General features: G+C 38.9%; 1 protein-coding gene across 1 annotated transcript in view; it reads right to left on the bottom strand.

Moving 5' to 3' along the window:
- LOC121293072 (receptor-type tyrosine-protein phosphatase R-like) overlaps nucleotides 1-12,798 on the bottom strand; it is a 244,408-nt gene that overhangs the window by 29,432 nt on the left and 202,178 nt on the right. Inside the window, exons 11-13 of the mRNA XM_041215667.1 lie at nucleotides 5,261-5,371; nucleotides 3,586-3,743; nucleotides 2,118-2,231 (exon numbers count right to left, since the gene is read on the bottom strand). Coding sequence (XP_041071601.1) covers nucleotides 2,118-2,231; nucleotides 3,586-3,743; nucleotides 5,261-5,371 — 383 coding nt within the window. The remainder of the gene's footprint in view (nucleotides 1-2,117; nucleotides 2,232-3,585; nucleotides 3,744-5,260; nucleotides 5,372-12,798) is intronic.

Genomic DNA, 12,798 nt, shown 5'->3' with positions numbered 1-12,798 from the left:
AATCCAGTCGTCTGTGTTGGTACCTTGTTTGTGTGTAATATAGTTGCTTCATTGACAAATGAAAAGGAATAGGCAAGAAGGTGAACTGACTGAGGAAGCTGGGGGAAAAGAATTGTAGTCCTATGAAACTACAGCATGAAAGCGAGAGATAGAGATGGACTGTGAGTCCATAGGAAGTCTGTCATTGCTTCATGAACACAGGCCTCGTTACAGAGGTATACAAAATATGGAAACATGGGGGAGAATATTCTCCGCATCAGGGGGCGTTGGGCAGGAGCTGGAGCGATCGGCTGTGCACTGCCATTTTACGTGGCTGGGCCAATTAAGACCTGCCCAGTGTGGCACACTCCCGGAAGTGCTGAGTGATCCCTGTGCGGGCAAGGGGGAAGGAGGCTGAGTCAGGGCCTGTGCTCTTTGACCCATGCGCGTGAAGGAGCACAGAAATCTCCCTGAGGCACAGAGCTGTGTCACATGAGCTGGGAAATGTCTTTGAATTGTATTAAAATTTTTTATTAATCTTTTAAAACCTTTGTGAAACCTCATCCCTCCCGTGGGTGAGGTTTCATGATAAATGCGAAGGCCGCCTGGGCTCTTCGCCTGCCAGCCAACCTTAAGGTTGGACGGGCAGCTCAGTCAATTATTTCAATAGGAATTTAAATGACCTTAATAGGCCTTTGACACTTTGGCGGGCACGCAGTCAACTCCGGTGCACGCCTGCCGGACTGAATATCTGATTGACACGCATCCTGATGTCACCACAGGTCATTTTATGCGTCAGCAAGCCCCCGCTCGCCTATTCGAAGATTCTGCCCATGTTACCGGTAATGCAGAAAACTTTAATTTTTGTATGTAGAACAAGGAGGCACAGGTTGGATGCTACTAAAAGGCAAATTTAAGATGGACATCAGGAAATTGCCCTTCACACAAAAAAATAATTGAGACATGAAATAGAGTCCCCATGGAGTGCTTGAGGTACAAACCAATTAAGAAATGATTTGAGGTTGCTTTGGAATCATTGCATTGAATAGTGTCATGCCCAGTAAAGACATGTCCTATTTATACCTTTAATCATGGATTGTGCACAGGAAGCTTCTGGAACTGTTTTTTATTTCTTTAAAAATTGTACACAGGCAAGTTTTTAAGAAGCTGCTGCAAATCATGTGACTTTGGCATTTGGCCAACGAATAGTATCAAGTCTCTGGCAAATACCTAATTAAATATGGATATAGGTGAGGGTACCTCACAGTCATTTGTGGAATTCATGTACCTCATTGTTAATGATGGGCCAACACCTAAAACCTGGAGTTTCCAGACTGCCTGTCTTCATGTTTCATACTGGACAAAATAGAAGATCGAAACTCAATGGTCACTATCAACGTCCCATTGTATCATGATGGCCTCTTCCATCCAAAATAGACTGGGTGGGCCTCTGAAATGTTAACCCTGTGGTCACGTGATCAAAGCTGGTTTTCAGGGACTGCACCCTTATTACCCCAGGGCCCATCAGAACCATCAGTCGTCCACCAGTCTGAGACCAGACTCTGAAACCAGCTGTAAGTCACCAAGTAGGCAAAGTACTTAACCTGCTCCCATTTCAAAGTTCACCTTAGAACCAGCCTCCTAGATATTCAAATACAAGAAAACTTGCAACCTGCTGTGAACTCTTTGCTTTACAAGACCCTGATTTCAACTTTAAATCATCAAAACTGTTCAAGACACCACAGGTCAGCCTCATGGGAAACCATAAAGCAGAGACTGAATTAATTTCAAACTGTAAAAGTGCACTATCCTTATCTGTATTGAGTCTCTCTGTGTGTCTGCATGTGTGTGACTGAGTATGTGATGTTGTGTTAATTTGGGGTAAGTGTGTTAGAATAAATAATCTACTTTATTTTAAACTCTTGAAAGCTTGCTGCTGAATTATTTAATTGGAATACACACTCCAAGGGTAAGAAAAGACACACCTCTTTCCATATAAAAACATACTGATTACTGGCTATAAGAGTGCAAATACGTTTTGTTCATGACAATGGTCTTTCTCATCCATCACGATCTTATGATCACAACTGTTTCTCAATCAATTTATTATGTAACTGTGAGGAAATATGAGCGCTTACCTGTCCATTCGTAGCTGGCAAACAATATTTAGTATGTCGACCACTCCTTTGTTTTTCAGCTGCTGGCATCCAACAGTGATAGCAATGAAACAACCTGTTCTCCCTATCCCAGCACTGAAAGAAAAATAAAGTGACTGTATCCAATAAGTTTCCACTCATTTTATGTATTGTTTTAGGTGTTATGTTCAAAATGGCATTATGTGGAGCAATCTTCTTATTTAAATTTAAGTTCTAGGTCTAATAAAATAGACTAGCATTGAGAAGTGGGGAATTATTTACATTTTATTATTAAGTTGTCAGCATCAGCTATAGCAAAGTTGGTAGAACTCTTGCCTCTGAGTTGCAAGTTCAAGTCCCACATTGGGAATTGAGCACAAAATCAAAGGTGACATGCCAGGGAGGAACTGAGGGAGTGCGGCATTGTCAGAGGTGCAATTTTTCAAGTGAGACATTAAACAGAGGCCTGACATCTGCTCTCTCAGGTGGATGTAAAAGTTCCCATGGCACTATCCTGAAGAAAGGCAGGGGAGATATACGTGGTGTCATGGAAAATATTTCTCCCTCAACTAACATCACAAAAAACAAATCACCTGGTAATTTTCATATTACTCTTTGAGGGAACTTACTATGCACGATTTGGTTGCTGTGTTTCCTACATTACAAAAATGTCTGTACTTCATTGGCTGTAAAGTGTTTTGGGATGTCCTGTGTTCATGAAAGGCACCATATAAATGTTCTATTGAAGAGTCATACGGACTCGAAACGTTAACTGTGTTCCTCTCCGCAGATGCTGTCTGACCTGCTGAGTTTTTCCAGGTATTTTTGTTTTTGTTTTGTACCATATAAATGAAAGTCTTTTCGTTCTTTTTGAGTATTTGGACTGAATGGAACAAATGACTAATTTTGAGAACTGAAGATTGGGCTGCTTTGGTGATTAAGAAAAGCTTATTTCTAAGGGAGGCAAATGTTCAGCTCCTCCTTAGGCCTGTCTGTGCACTGAGTATGTGAAAATTCAAAGCTGGTGATCCTATGGGATATGAAGCAGTAAAGCAAGTGCTGATTCATTAATTATAGTTCGAGAACCAGACTCTAGGGGGAAGGCAAATTCTAAAAATTCTATCTCTACTTCACATCATACCACAGCCATGGCTCATTCACAAAATCACAGCTTTCGAACATGACTCACCTGAGGTGCAGTTGAAAGTTTTAATTTAAAAAACTCAATTGATGAATAGCTTTACTTATTTAACAGGAAGTATCTCATTGGATCTTGAATATTGCAATAGTTATGCTTTAATTGTTTACAAGAACTATTTGTGTCAGCCATGGCTCAGTTGGTAGCACTCTCATCTCTGAGTCACATTGGTAAATTTTACCACACTACAAAGTTTTTCAATCCTCATTTCTAGAAATAGGGATAAAAAGTTCTTCACAGACTAAGGAAGAGGATTATGATGAAATACTTTACCTGCAGTGTACAACAACAGGGCCTCGGCCAGGTGAGTTCTGTCTTGTTTCCTCCACTTTCAGCATGAGCTGCAATAGTGGCTGGGCACTGTCTGGGGTCTTATGGTCAGGCCAGGATTTGTACCAGTAGTGCTTTATGTTTTGAGACTTTCCTTCATGCTGGTCAGAAAAGACAGAGGCACTTACATTATTAATTTTGGTGATACTTCCCTTCATTGTTCCATTGAACTTATTTCCACTCTACCCCATTCTTTTCCAAAAAGCTCCAAGTTGTGGTGCTCATTACTTTCCTCAGTCTCCCCTTTTTCCAGGTTTTTAAAACTCAAGATTGGCACAACCTAACCACTTGTTGATCCACCTCACCTTCTCTTCTAGTTTTCAACATTGGTATGTCTTATATTGTCATTCTTGGCTCTTCACCAAGGTCCTTTACCTAACAATGAAAGAAGTACCATTCTACATCGTCATATTTCACCTTATTACTACAGTTCTTGAAATTACGCCTTTAGGGATTAATCATCACATAAATGCTAAATTAAATTTAATGCCAGAAATGTTAAGTACATTGTGTAGATAAAATCTGTAACATACTTCACGCATTCAATGAAATGGAATTAACACAGAGAGCTTTAGAAAGGGAGCTTGAAATAGTACTAAACCCAATCCTTCAATATTGATATGTTTTGGTACAACAATTAAAAAAAACAGCTGGAATGTTGGGATACACATCCAGATTCTTTACAGGGGTCATGCTATAGTTTTGGAATGCATTAGTCAGGTTTATGGGGTACATTGATCAATTCTGATAATCATTATTATGAAAGGTTCATACATGCATTGGTGAAAGTTCAGAGAAAATCAATAAAACATATGCTCAAGTTTTAATGAATAAGTTAGAAGGAAAGATGAAAGAAGTTTACTTTCTACAAATTCAAGAGGTTAGAGTGGGATCTCATCAAGGTACAAAGCGTTAAAAGGTGTCGATTACTACAATGGGGGCATACATTTAAATTAATGAAAATTAAATTTAACACAGTCAGTAGGATTTCTTTCACTCAATTCGTGATAAAGTTCAGGATAATCTGTCAGGCAGGGTGGTGAAGAAAAATATACTTGGCTCATGCAAAATGCAACTGGATGTTTGGTTGGGAGTTAGAGCATCAGGAGGATAAGTCTCACTAAGTTTAATGTTCTTTTCATGTCATTTTGTTCTTGTAAATACAAAACATGTACTTAGTAATGCTTACCAGAAAAAATGCCTAGCCATGGTAATGCACTATGATGCTGACAAAATAATGCATAATTAAATACTAAAAAACAAAATACTGCAGGTGCTGGAAATCTGAAATAAGAAGAGAAAATACTGGAAAAACTCAGCAGGACTGGCAGCATCTGTGGCGAGAGAAACCAAGCTAATATTTTGATTCCACATGACTTCTTTGCGGACTCGAAATGTTAGCTCCGTTTTTCTCTCCAGAGATGCTGCCAGGCGTGCTGCGGTTTTCCAGCATTTCCTGTTAAAATTAAACAATTACAGCTTTCTCAGAGCAATTTTATTACTACATTAACTCTGAAAAGTGTTAACTTTGTATCTAATTACAATTTAAAATCGCTCAAATGGAGATCATCAGAAGTTCAATTCTTGGCTTTAAACAACTGTTCCCATCCATTTTTACCTTCAGGGTAAGGTCCCGGATGATGTAATGTTCACATTCAGTAACGCTGTTTACAAGAACCTCAACCTTCCCATATATGCCCCGTTTCTCTGGCCAATATAGAACACATTTCTGTAACAAAAAGTAGAAGTTTTGAATGTACATGGTGTGATCCAAGCTTCATGATTAAGGATAATTAGAACACTTGCTTAGGACTGGGTCAAACTAATCAAAAGGAACATGCCTTTTTATTTGTTTTATTTTGATGTTGCATTCCACTGACACTACACAATCGTATTTCAATAAAGCCAAGCACTGGAATAGAGTCAATTTCACTTTTTTAATAACCTACACTTCTTTGGATCAAATGTGTAATTAGTTTTGATTTTGTTATTGGGGATAACAAAGATGACAGTAGGTCATCTGGTTTTCACTGTAACAGCAAATTTAGAACTACCATCAGAATTTGAATGTTATCTTATCTTGGCCATCAGGGCCAGCCATGCTAATACTGTTCCACCAGTCAGCTTCCCCAGTGTCTGCTGTTGCTGCAGCTGATAGCACCTCCTTGGATTCAGAATAGTTTTTAAAGCTGGCATCCTAGCTTCAATGGGAGACCACTTCGGGCTGCTGAGTCCTGACAGTTACGTGTTCAAATTGAATGGACAAGTCATGAGAAAAAAAAATCAAGCAGACGTGAAGGAACAAAGACAAGTCACTAGATCTAAAATTGTCTACCAGAACTGATCCTGTATTACCAGTCTGAGACTGCTAGTTCCAATAAAAAGGAACCTTAGAGTGGGCCTTTGCTTGGTAGGCCTTTGGAAAAACTTCCCATATCTATTTTAAATAAACATAAAACAATACTTTTCAAATTATTGACATAAAGTGGCATATATCTTAGTTTAGACCAGGCTACATTTTATATTCTTAAGCGAGTACGTTTAAATATTCTGTCCTTTCGTGATTAATCTACTTCACAATGAGCAGCATGTCTTGATCAAAATATCACATAAATAAATGGATACATCATGTTTACTGTTGTTTTATTTGGATTTCTTTGCATTACATGAGATGCTCGATGCTCAATATTGTATGTGCTGGAAATAATAGTGCTCCAGTTTGTGTGGAAAGCACCTTGGCAATAATGTACTGATTTGCTTGCTTTTGAAGCATTATAAGGACACAGAAAGATTTAATTGAAATGATACACCCAAAGGAGGACCTGGCCTTGATCTCCAAAACACAATGAGCCCCTTCACCATCATACACCCACATTTAATTAAATGTAAATCACTTGTGAATTGACAGAAATTTTTAGAAAACATACATTGGTGTCAATTGTAGTCAGTAGAACATAAAAAACAATTCAAAATGATTTCCTCACAGGCAGAACAAAGCATTGCACTGGGAGGTTATGCATAACAGTCTCCTAGAAGGATAAAGAAAATTATACTTAATGCAAGAACGTTGATGAGACCACAAGGACATTAAAATTAAACCTGTAGCAAGAAATAAGAGAAAGGCACAAAAACAAAAAGGCACAAAAACAGAAAGGCACAGTTCTGCTTAGCAGGTAGTCAGAGGATTTGCTTCAAACCTAGTAGTGTCACAGCAGAGGTGAGGCAAATTATTCTGACCGTACTCAGTTTCAGAAACACTTTGCCAGTATAGTGTGGCAGATAAATCACTTTGTCACATCATATCAAAAACAGATTGTTGCACCCCTGCAGCCTGAACATATTTCTGACTCAATTAATTAACAGCTGAACCATATATTGATAAAGTCTTCACTCACTAAACACAAGTTAAACTCAATCCTGAAGTATTTGTACAGCTCATGCAAAGATATGAACTAATTAAGGTTAAAGCAGCATTTAATGGACTGCAGTTAAACAGAAGCACGGATATTAAAAGACAATTATACCTTCCTTATAATAGCCCATCAGGTGATTGTTTCCCCAATATTCATGTAAGTCCTCCGTTTCCCATGCTGTCACCTTACCAGTGCAGAGTAGTGTTCAGTATCTTCTTAAATTTCATTCAATGAATAATATATATTCATTGTGTGATATATTTATTTTATCAGCTCTGGAATCAAAGTGAATGGTTCATGCTCCTCCCCCTCATTGTGATTTGATTTTATTGTTAATATTGCCAAAAGTACAGACTAAATCTATCATTGTCAGCTATAAATCATTAAGCAAATCAACCCCTTCTGAGACACAGAGATAAAAGGAGCTATTTGATTGCCAGAGCTTTCAGCTATATCAAGGGTGTTTTTCTTGACCCTGTACCAACTAAACTATCAACATTCAAAACTGGGTGGACAATGTGCTAAACCTATTCATATAAACATATCCTACGTATTGTCTCATACAGAGTTAGCTATGCCTTAATAAGCTATTTATAACTTGTTCAAATCTGTCCAATCTAAAAGCATTGTTAGAAGTGTTTACTTCTGGGAATATCTTACATTAAATCTGTGTGGCTCAGGGACAACGCTCTAGCCTCTAAATTAAAACTTTGTGGGTTCAGGTTCCACTACAGATCTTGAGCATATAATCGAGGCTAACACTTCAGTCTAGAACTAAAGGAATGTTGTACCATGCCATTGATGGCATTGATGCCATCCTAACATTGCACCCACCTGATGAGGTCCTTTGCACCAATTCAGGTAAGTGTAAAAGATTTCATGGCACTTTTTCAAAGAAGAGGGCAGTTTCCCAGTGTCTTGGCCAATATTCATCCCATAAGCAGTGCCAGATTAACTGGCAACTCTCTGAGGCTGAGCCAGTCTGTTCTTAATCTTGGTTTCTTTTGACCCCTAGATGAGCTTCTGCCCACATATCCATGCCATCACTAAGACCACCTATTACCATCTCTGTTGCATCACTTGACTCTGCCCCTGCCTCAACTCAACTGCTGTTGAAACCCTCGCCACCTTTGTCACCTCTAGACTTGACCGTTCCAACACCCTCTTGGTCAGTCCCACATTCTATTTTCTGTAAACTTCAGGGCATCCAAAACTCTGAGGAGTCATTTTGAATCCAATTTTATTTATTTTAAAATGCATTATTTAAAAATATGTCTTTAAAGATCTATAATATCATCATGCAAGTGCCCTGTCATGACAGCTTATAAAAGCAAACAGTTTTTTCTGTAGCTCCACATCAAAGACAGCTACTCCCTTAATAGCTTCCTGGAACTGTCAATAAAACTGTGAACCCCCATTGTGATAATGATAGTTTATGGAAGCAGTCAAGCAGTAATAATTCTTTCATGATAGCCCTCAGGTTTATGTCAAAAAAAGCTATTGAAATTGTAAGCACCAATTTCTTTCAACAGAGACACAGCAAGCTGTTTTTTTCAAAATTTAAAAAGCAGGGGATTTAAATTATCTGACAGCTCGATAGTTCCATTGACCTTATCCACCTTTTACCCACATTCACATCTACTCTTAAAAAAAATCAGAAGTCACACACAGCTGGAAATGGCTCCAGAAAAAATGGGATCTGTTTGATCACAGCACTGTGTTCAAATGGCCCTGCTGGGTTTGGGTGTCCCCTATGTGTGAAACACATCCCACCCTTCCCCGGCGAAAATTGGATCTGTTAGAAATGGGGTGGGACTTCCAGATCTGGTGCCATTTTGTCTAAGGCACGAAGTCTCCATGAGTCCGTGAAAATCAGAGCCCTTGTGTCAAAGTCTCTCCATGCCCTTGCTCCTCATAACCTTTGTCATTTTCTCCGGCATTACAGCTCCACCTCCAAAAACTCCTGTTCTTTTGAGTCCGGCTTCTTGGGTCCCATCTTCTCCATTCACTTCTACTTTGGCCTCCATGTCTTCAGCGTCTTAGAGCCATATGTTCAAGAATACTTACCCCAAGCCTTTCAATCTCACCACCCACCTCTCCTCCTTTAGAAACTCCTTAAAGTATACCATCCTGACCTTGGCTTAGTGTCCATTTTTGTTACACCTATGTAAAATGCAAAGGGTATTTTCTAATGCTAAGGATGCTCTGTAGATGCAAATTACTACTGTGGTTCCAGTATATAGGCATGTTACTATCAGGAATTAACAGATATGAAGCAAATCTAGATCACAATCAATCCCAGTTTAGAAAAATCCAAGCCAAGTGTTCCTTCCTCTGGCTCATTTGTAAAATTTTATTTCGGCATGGGAAAGAATAATGATAATTTGAGTTGAAAGCCAACAAAACTAATTTCTGACTTAAGATGAAAGCAAAATACTGTGGATGCTGGAAATCTGAAATAAAAACATGCTGGGAAGGCTCAGCAGGTCAGACAGCATCTGTAGAGAGAGAAACAGAGTTAACGTTATTACCCTTCTTCTGACTCGAAACGTTAACTGTTTCTCTCTCCACAGATGCTGTCAGACCTGTTAAGCTTTTCCAGCATGTTCTGTTTTTAATTTTTGACTTAGTTCCTCCGGGCCCTCCAAGTTTTCTGCCCTGTGTTTGTTTTCACTCCTAACAACTTATCTGCTTTTCCATACAGATTTGATTTGGGGTGTGGTACCTCTCTTGAACATTATGGGAAAACAAATTCCATAAATTTCACCCTACAGGATGTCAAATTAGCACAATGCAGTGGCAGCAAAACCCTTCAACTGATGTAAGGGGCCGTCTACAAATTATTCTTTTTCTTACTAGAGTGAAAGACAACAGCTTTGTCCTCTCGCCAATCAAACTGGTGCAAAAAGGTTGAAAGCTGATTATTTTTAAAAATAACAATTGAAATTGCTGAACTCTTTTCAACATAGTAGCAATTTTGTAAGGTCCCTCAATCTTTTGTTCTACTTGTTAAAACCTAGCAGTAATTTTTTAAATTATGTCAACTTCATTCATTGGCAGACTCAGATCACTGAGTCAGAAGGTCATGGGTTCAAGTTCCCCTCGTTTCTTTGAGCACAAGAACACAAGGATTAGAAACAGGAGTAGGCCATTCGGTCCCTTGAGTCTGCTTTGCCATTTAATAAGATCATGGCTGATCGGAATGTGTCCTCAACTCCACTTTCCTGTCTGCTCCCATAACCCTTGACTCCCTTGTTGATCAAAATTCTATCTCACTCAGCCTCCACTGCTCTTCAGGAAAGAGAATTCCACAGACTAATGACCCTGTGAGAGAAAAGGCCCTGTACAGCTGCAGCAATACATTTATACTCGATTTCCCTTGCAATAAGCACTAACATCCCATCTGCCTTCCAAATCACTTGCTGTACCTGCATACCAATGGTTTGCAATTCATATACCAGGACATCTAGATCCCCCTGTACTGTAGAGCTCTGCACACTCTGTCCTTTCAAATTATATACTGCTTTTTAAAAATTATTCTTTCTGCAAAAGTGGACAAGTTCACATTTTCCCATGTTATACTTCATCTGCCTAATTTTTGCCCACTCACTTAGCCTATCTAAATCCCTTTGTGAACTCTTTATATCCTCTTGATAATTTACTTTCCTACCTACCTTTGTGTCATCAGCAAATTTAGTTAGCATACATTCGGCCCGTTCTTTCAAGTCATTGATATACAGTAGATTGTAAATAGTTGAGGCCCCAGCACTTACCCCTATTGGAACTCACTAGTTACAGCTTGCCGACCCAAAAAAAAGACTCATTTATTCCTACTCTGTTTCCTGTTAACTAACCAATGCTCTATCCATGCTGATATGTTATCCCCTACACCATGAGCTCTTATTTGGTGCAGTAACCTTTTTTATGTGGCATTTTATCAAACGCCTTTTGGAAACCCAAGTACACCACACAGGTTTTCCTTTATCCATCTTGCTTGTTACGATTTGTTACGTCAGACACGATTTGGCTTTAACAAATCCCTGTTGACTCTGCCTGATTGTATTGTGATTTTCCAAATGTTCTGCTACTTTCTTCTTAACAATGGATTCTAGCATTTCCCTATGTCAGATGATAGGTTAACTGCTTTCTGTCTCCCTCCTTTCTTGAATAGAGGTGGTACTTTTGTGATTTTCCAATCTGCTTGGACCTTTCAAGCATCTAGGGAATTTTGGGAAATCACAGCCAATGCCTCTACTATCTCCACAGCCACCTTTTTAAAGACCCTGGGATGTGGGCCATCAGGGGACTTGACAGCCTTTAATTCTGATACTTTTCCCAGTACCTTTCCCCTAATGATTATTTTTAAGTTCTTCCCTCCCTTTTAATTCTAGGGCTGGAATTTTCCAGCCCCTCACACTGGCGGGATCTTCCAGTCCCACTAGTGTGAATGGAGATATCAACGGTTCACCAGCCTTGTTGCGGAGGGAGGGCTGGAAAACTCCAGCCTGAATTTTCAAGTATTCAAGATTGACACAAAATACCGATACAACACTTGCGCTATTTCCTTGTTTTCCATTATTAATTCTCCAATCTCACCTTCTAAGGGCCAACACTCGTTTCAGTTACTCTTTTCCTTTTAGATACTTGTAGAAGCTCCTTGTATCTGTTTTTATATTTCTAACTAGCTTTCTCTTATACTCTAATTTCTCTCTTTTTTTTTAGTCATTAGTCATCTTTTGCTGGTTTGTAAAATCCATCCAGTCTTCTGACCCACCACTAATCTTTTCAATATTGTATGTTTTTTGCTTCAATTTGCTATTATCCTTAATTTCCTTAGTTAGCCACGGATGGTGCATCCTTCTCATAGAGTCTTTCTTTCTCAAAGGAATTATATTTTCTGAGAGTTATGAAATATCTCCTTAAATGTCTGTCATTGCTTCTCGACTATCCTACTTTTTAACCTATCTTCCCAGTTCACTCTAGCCAACCCTTGTTTTCATACCCTTATAATTGCCTCTATTGAAGTTTAAGACATTAATCTTAGACCCACACTTCTCATCCTCAAATTGAATGTGAAATTCCATCATGTTATAGCCACTTTTGCTTAGAGCTCCTTTATTATTCGGTCATTAATTAACCCTGCCTCATTACACATCATGAGGTCTAAAGTTGCTTGCTCCCTGGTTGGCACTAGAAAGTACTGCTGTAAGAAATTGTCCTGAATCCATTCTATAAACTCATCTTCCAGCCTACTTTTGCTAATCTGATTCGTCCAATCTATAACTCAATGCTGTTCTAATCTGCACTGTGAGCTAGTGAGTGAGAGAGCTTAAAGGGTTAATTTACTTCTAAGGTCTAGTTTTATTTCTTCTGTAATTTAGCAATTAAGTAAAAATTATTATTGGAGTTAGAAGTTAAGTGTTATTCCAGCCTTAAAACAGGGGTATACAAGCTTTCAAAGAGCAGTAGCAGTTGCTTAATTAGGTAGCTATCTTAAACTGATTTTTTAGAAGATTGAATTAATTTTTTTGGAGGGAGCATAAAAACAGGCCTTCCTCAGTGCTGCCTTGTCTGCACTGGACTATGTGTTGGGTACACAGAGTGTAAAGTGGGAGTTTTGTGAGAGAGGGATTTGAAGAGGGGTAGGGTGTGCTCCTTTCTTTTTCTACCTTTTTCCAGCCTCATTAGCTGGCTCTTACTTCAGTACAGAGGATGAAGCTGATTATTTATTCTAATTGTCTTT

Source organism: Carcharodon carcharias, chromosome 21 (genome assembly GCF_017639515.1).
Source record: "Carcharodon carcharias isolate sCarCar2 chromosome 21, sCarCar2.pri, whole genome shotgun sequence".
In the NCBI taxonomy this organism is placed as follows: domain Eukaryota; kingdom Metazoa; phylum Chordata; class Chondrichthyes; order Lamniformes; family Lamnidae; genus Carcharodon; species Carcharodon carcharias.
The sequence above is the reverse complement of the archived record's forward strand: the minus strand, read 5'-3'. Positions and strand labels throughout refer to the sequence as shown.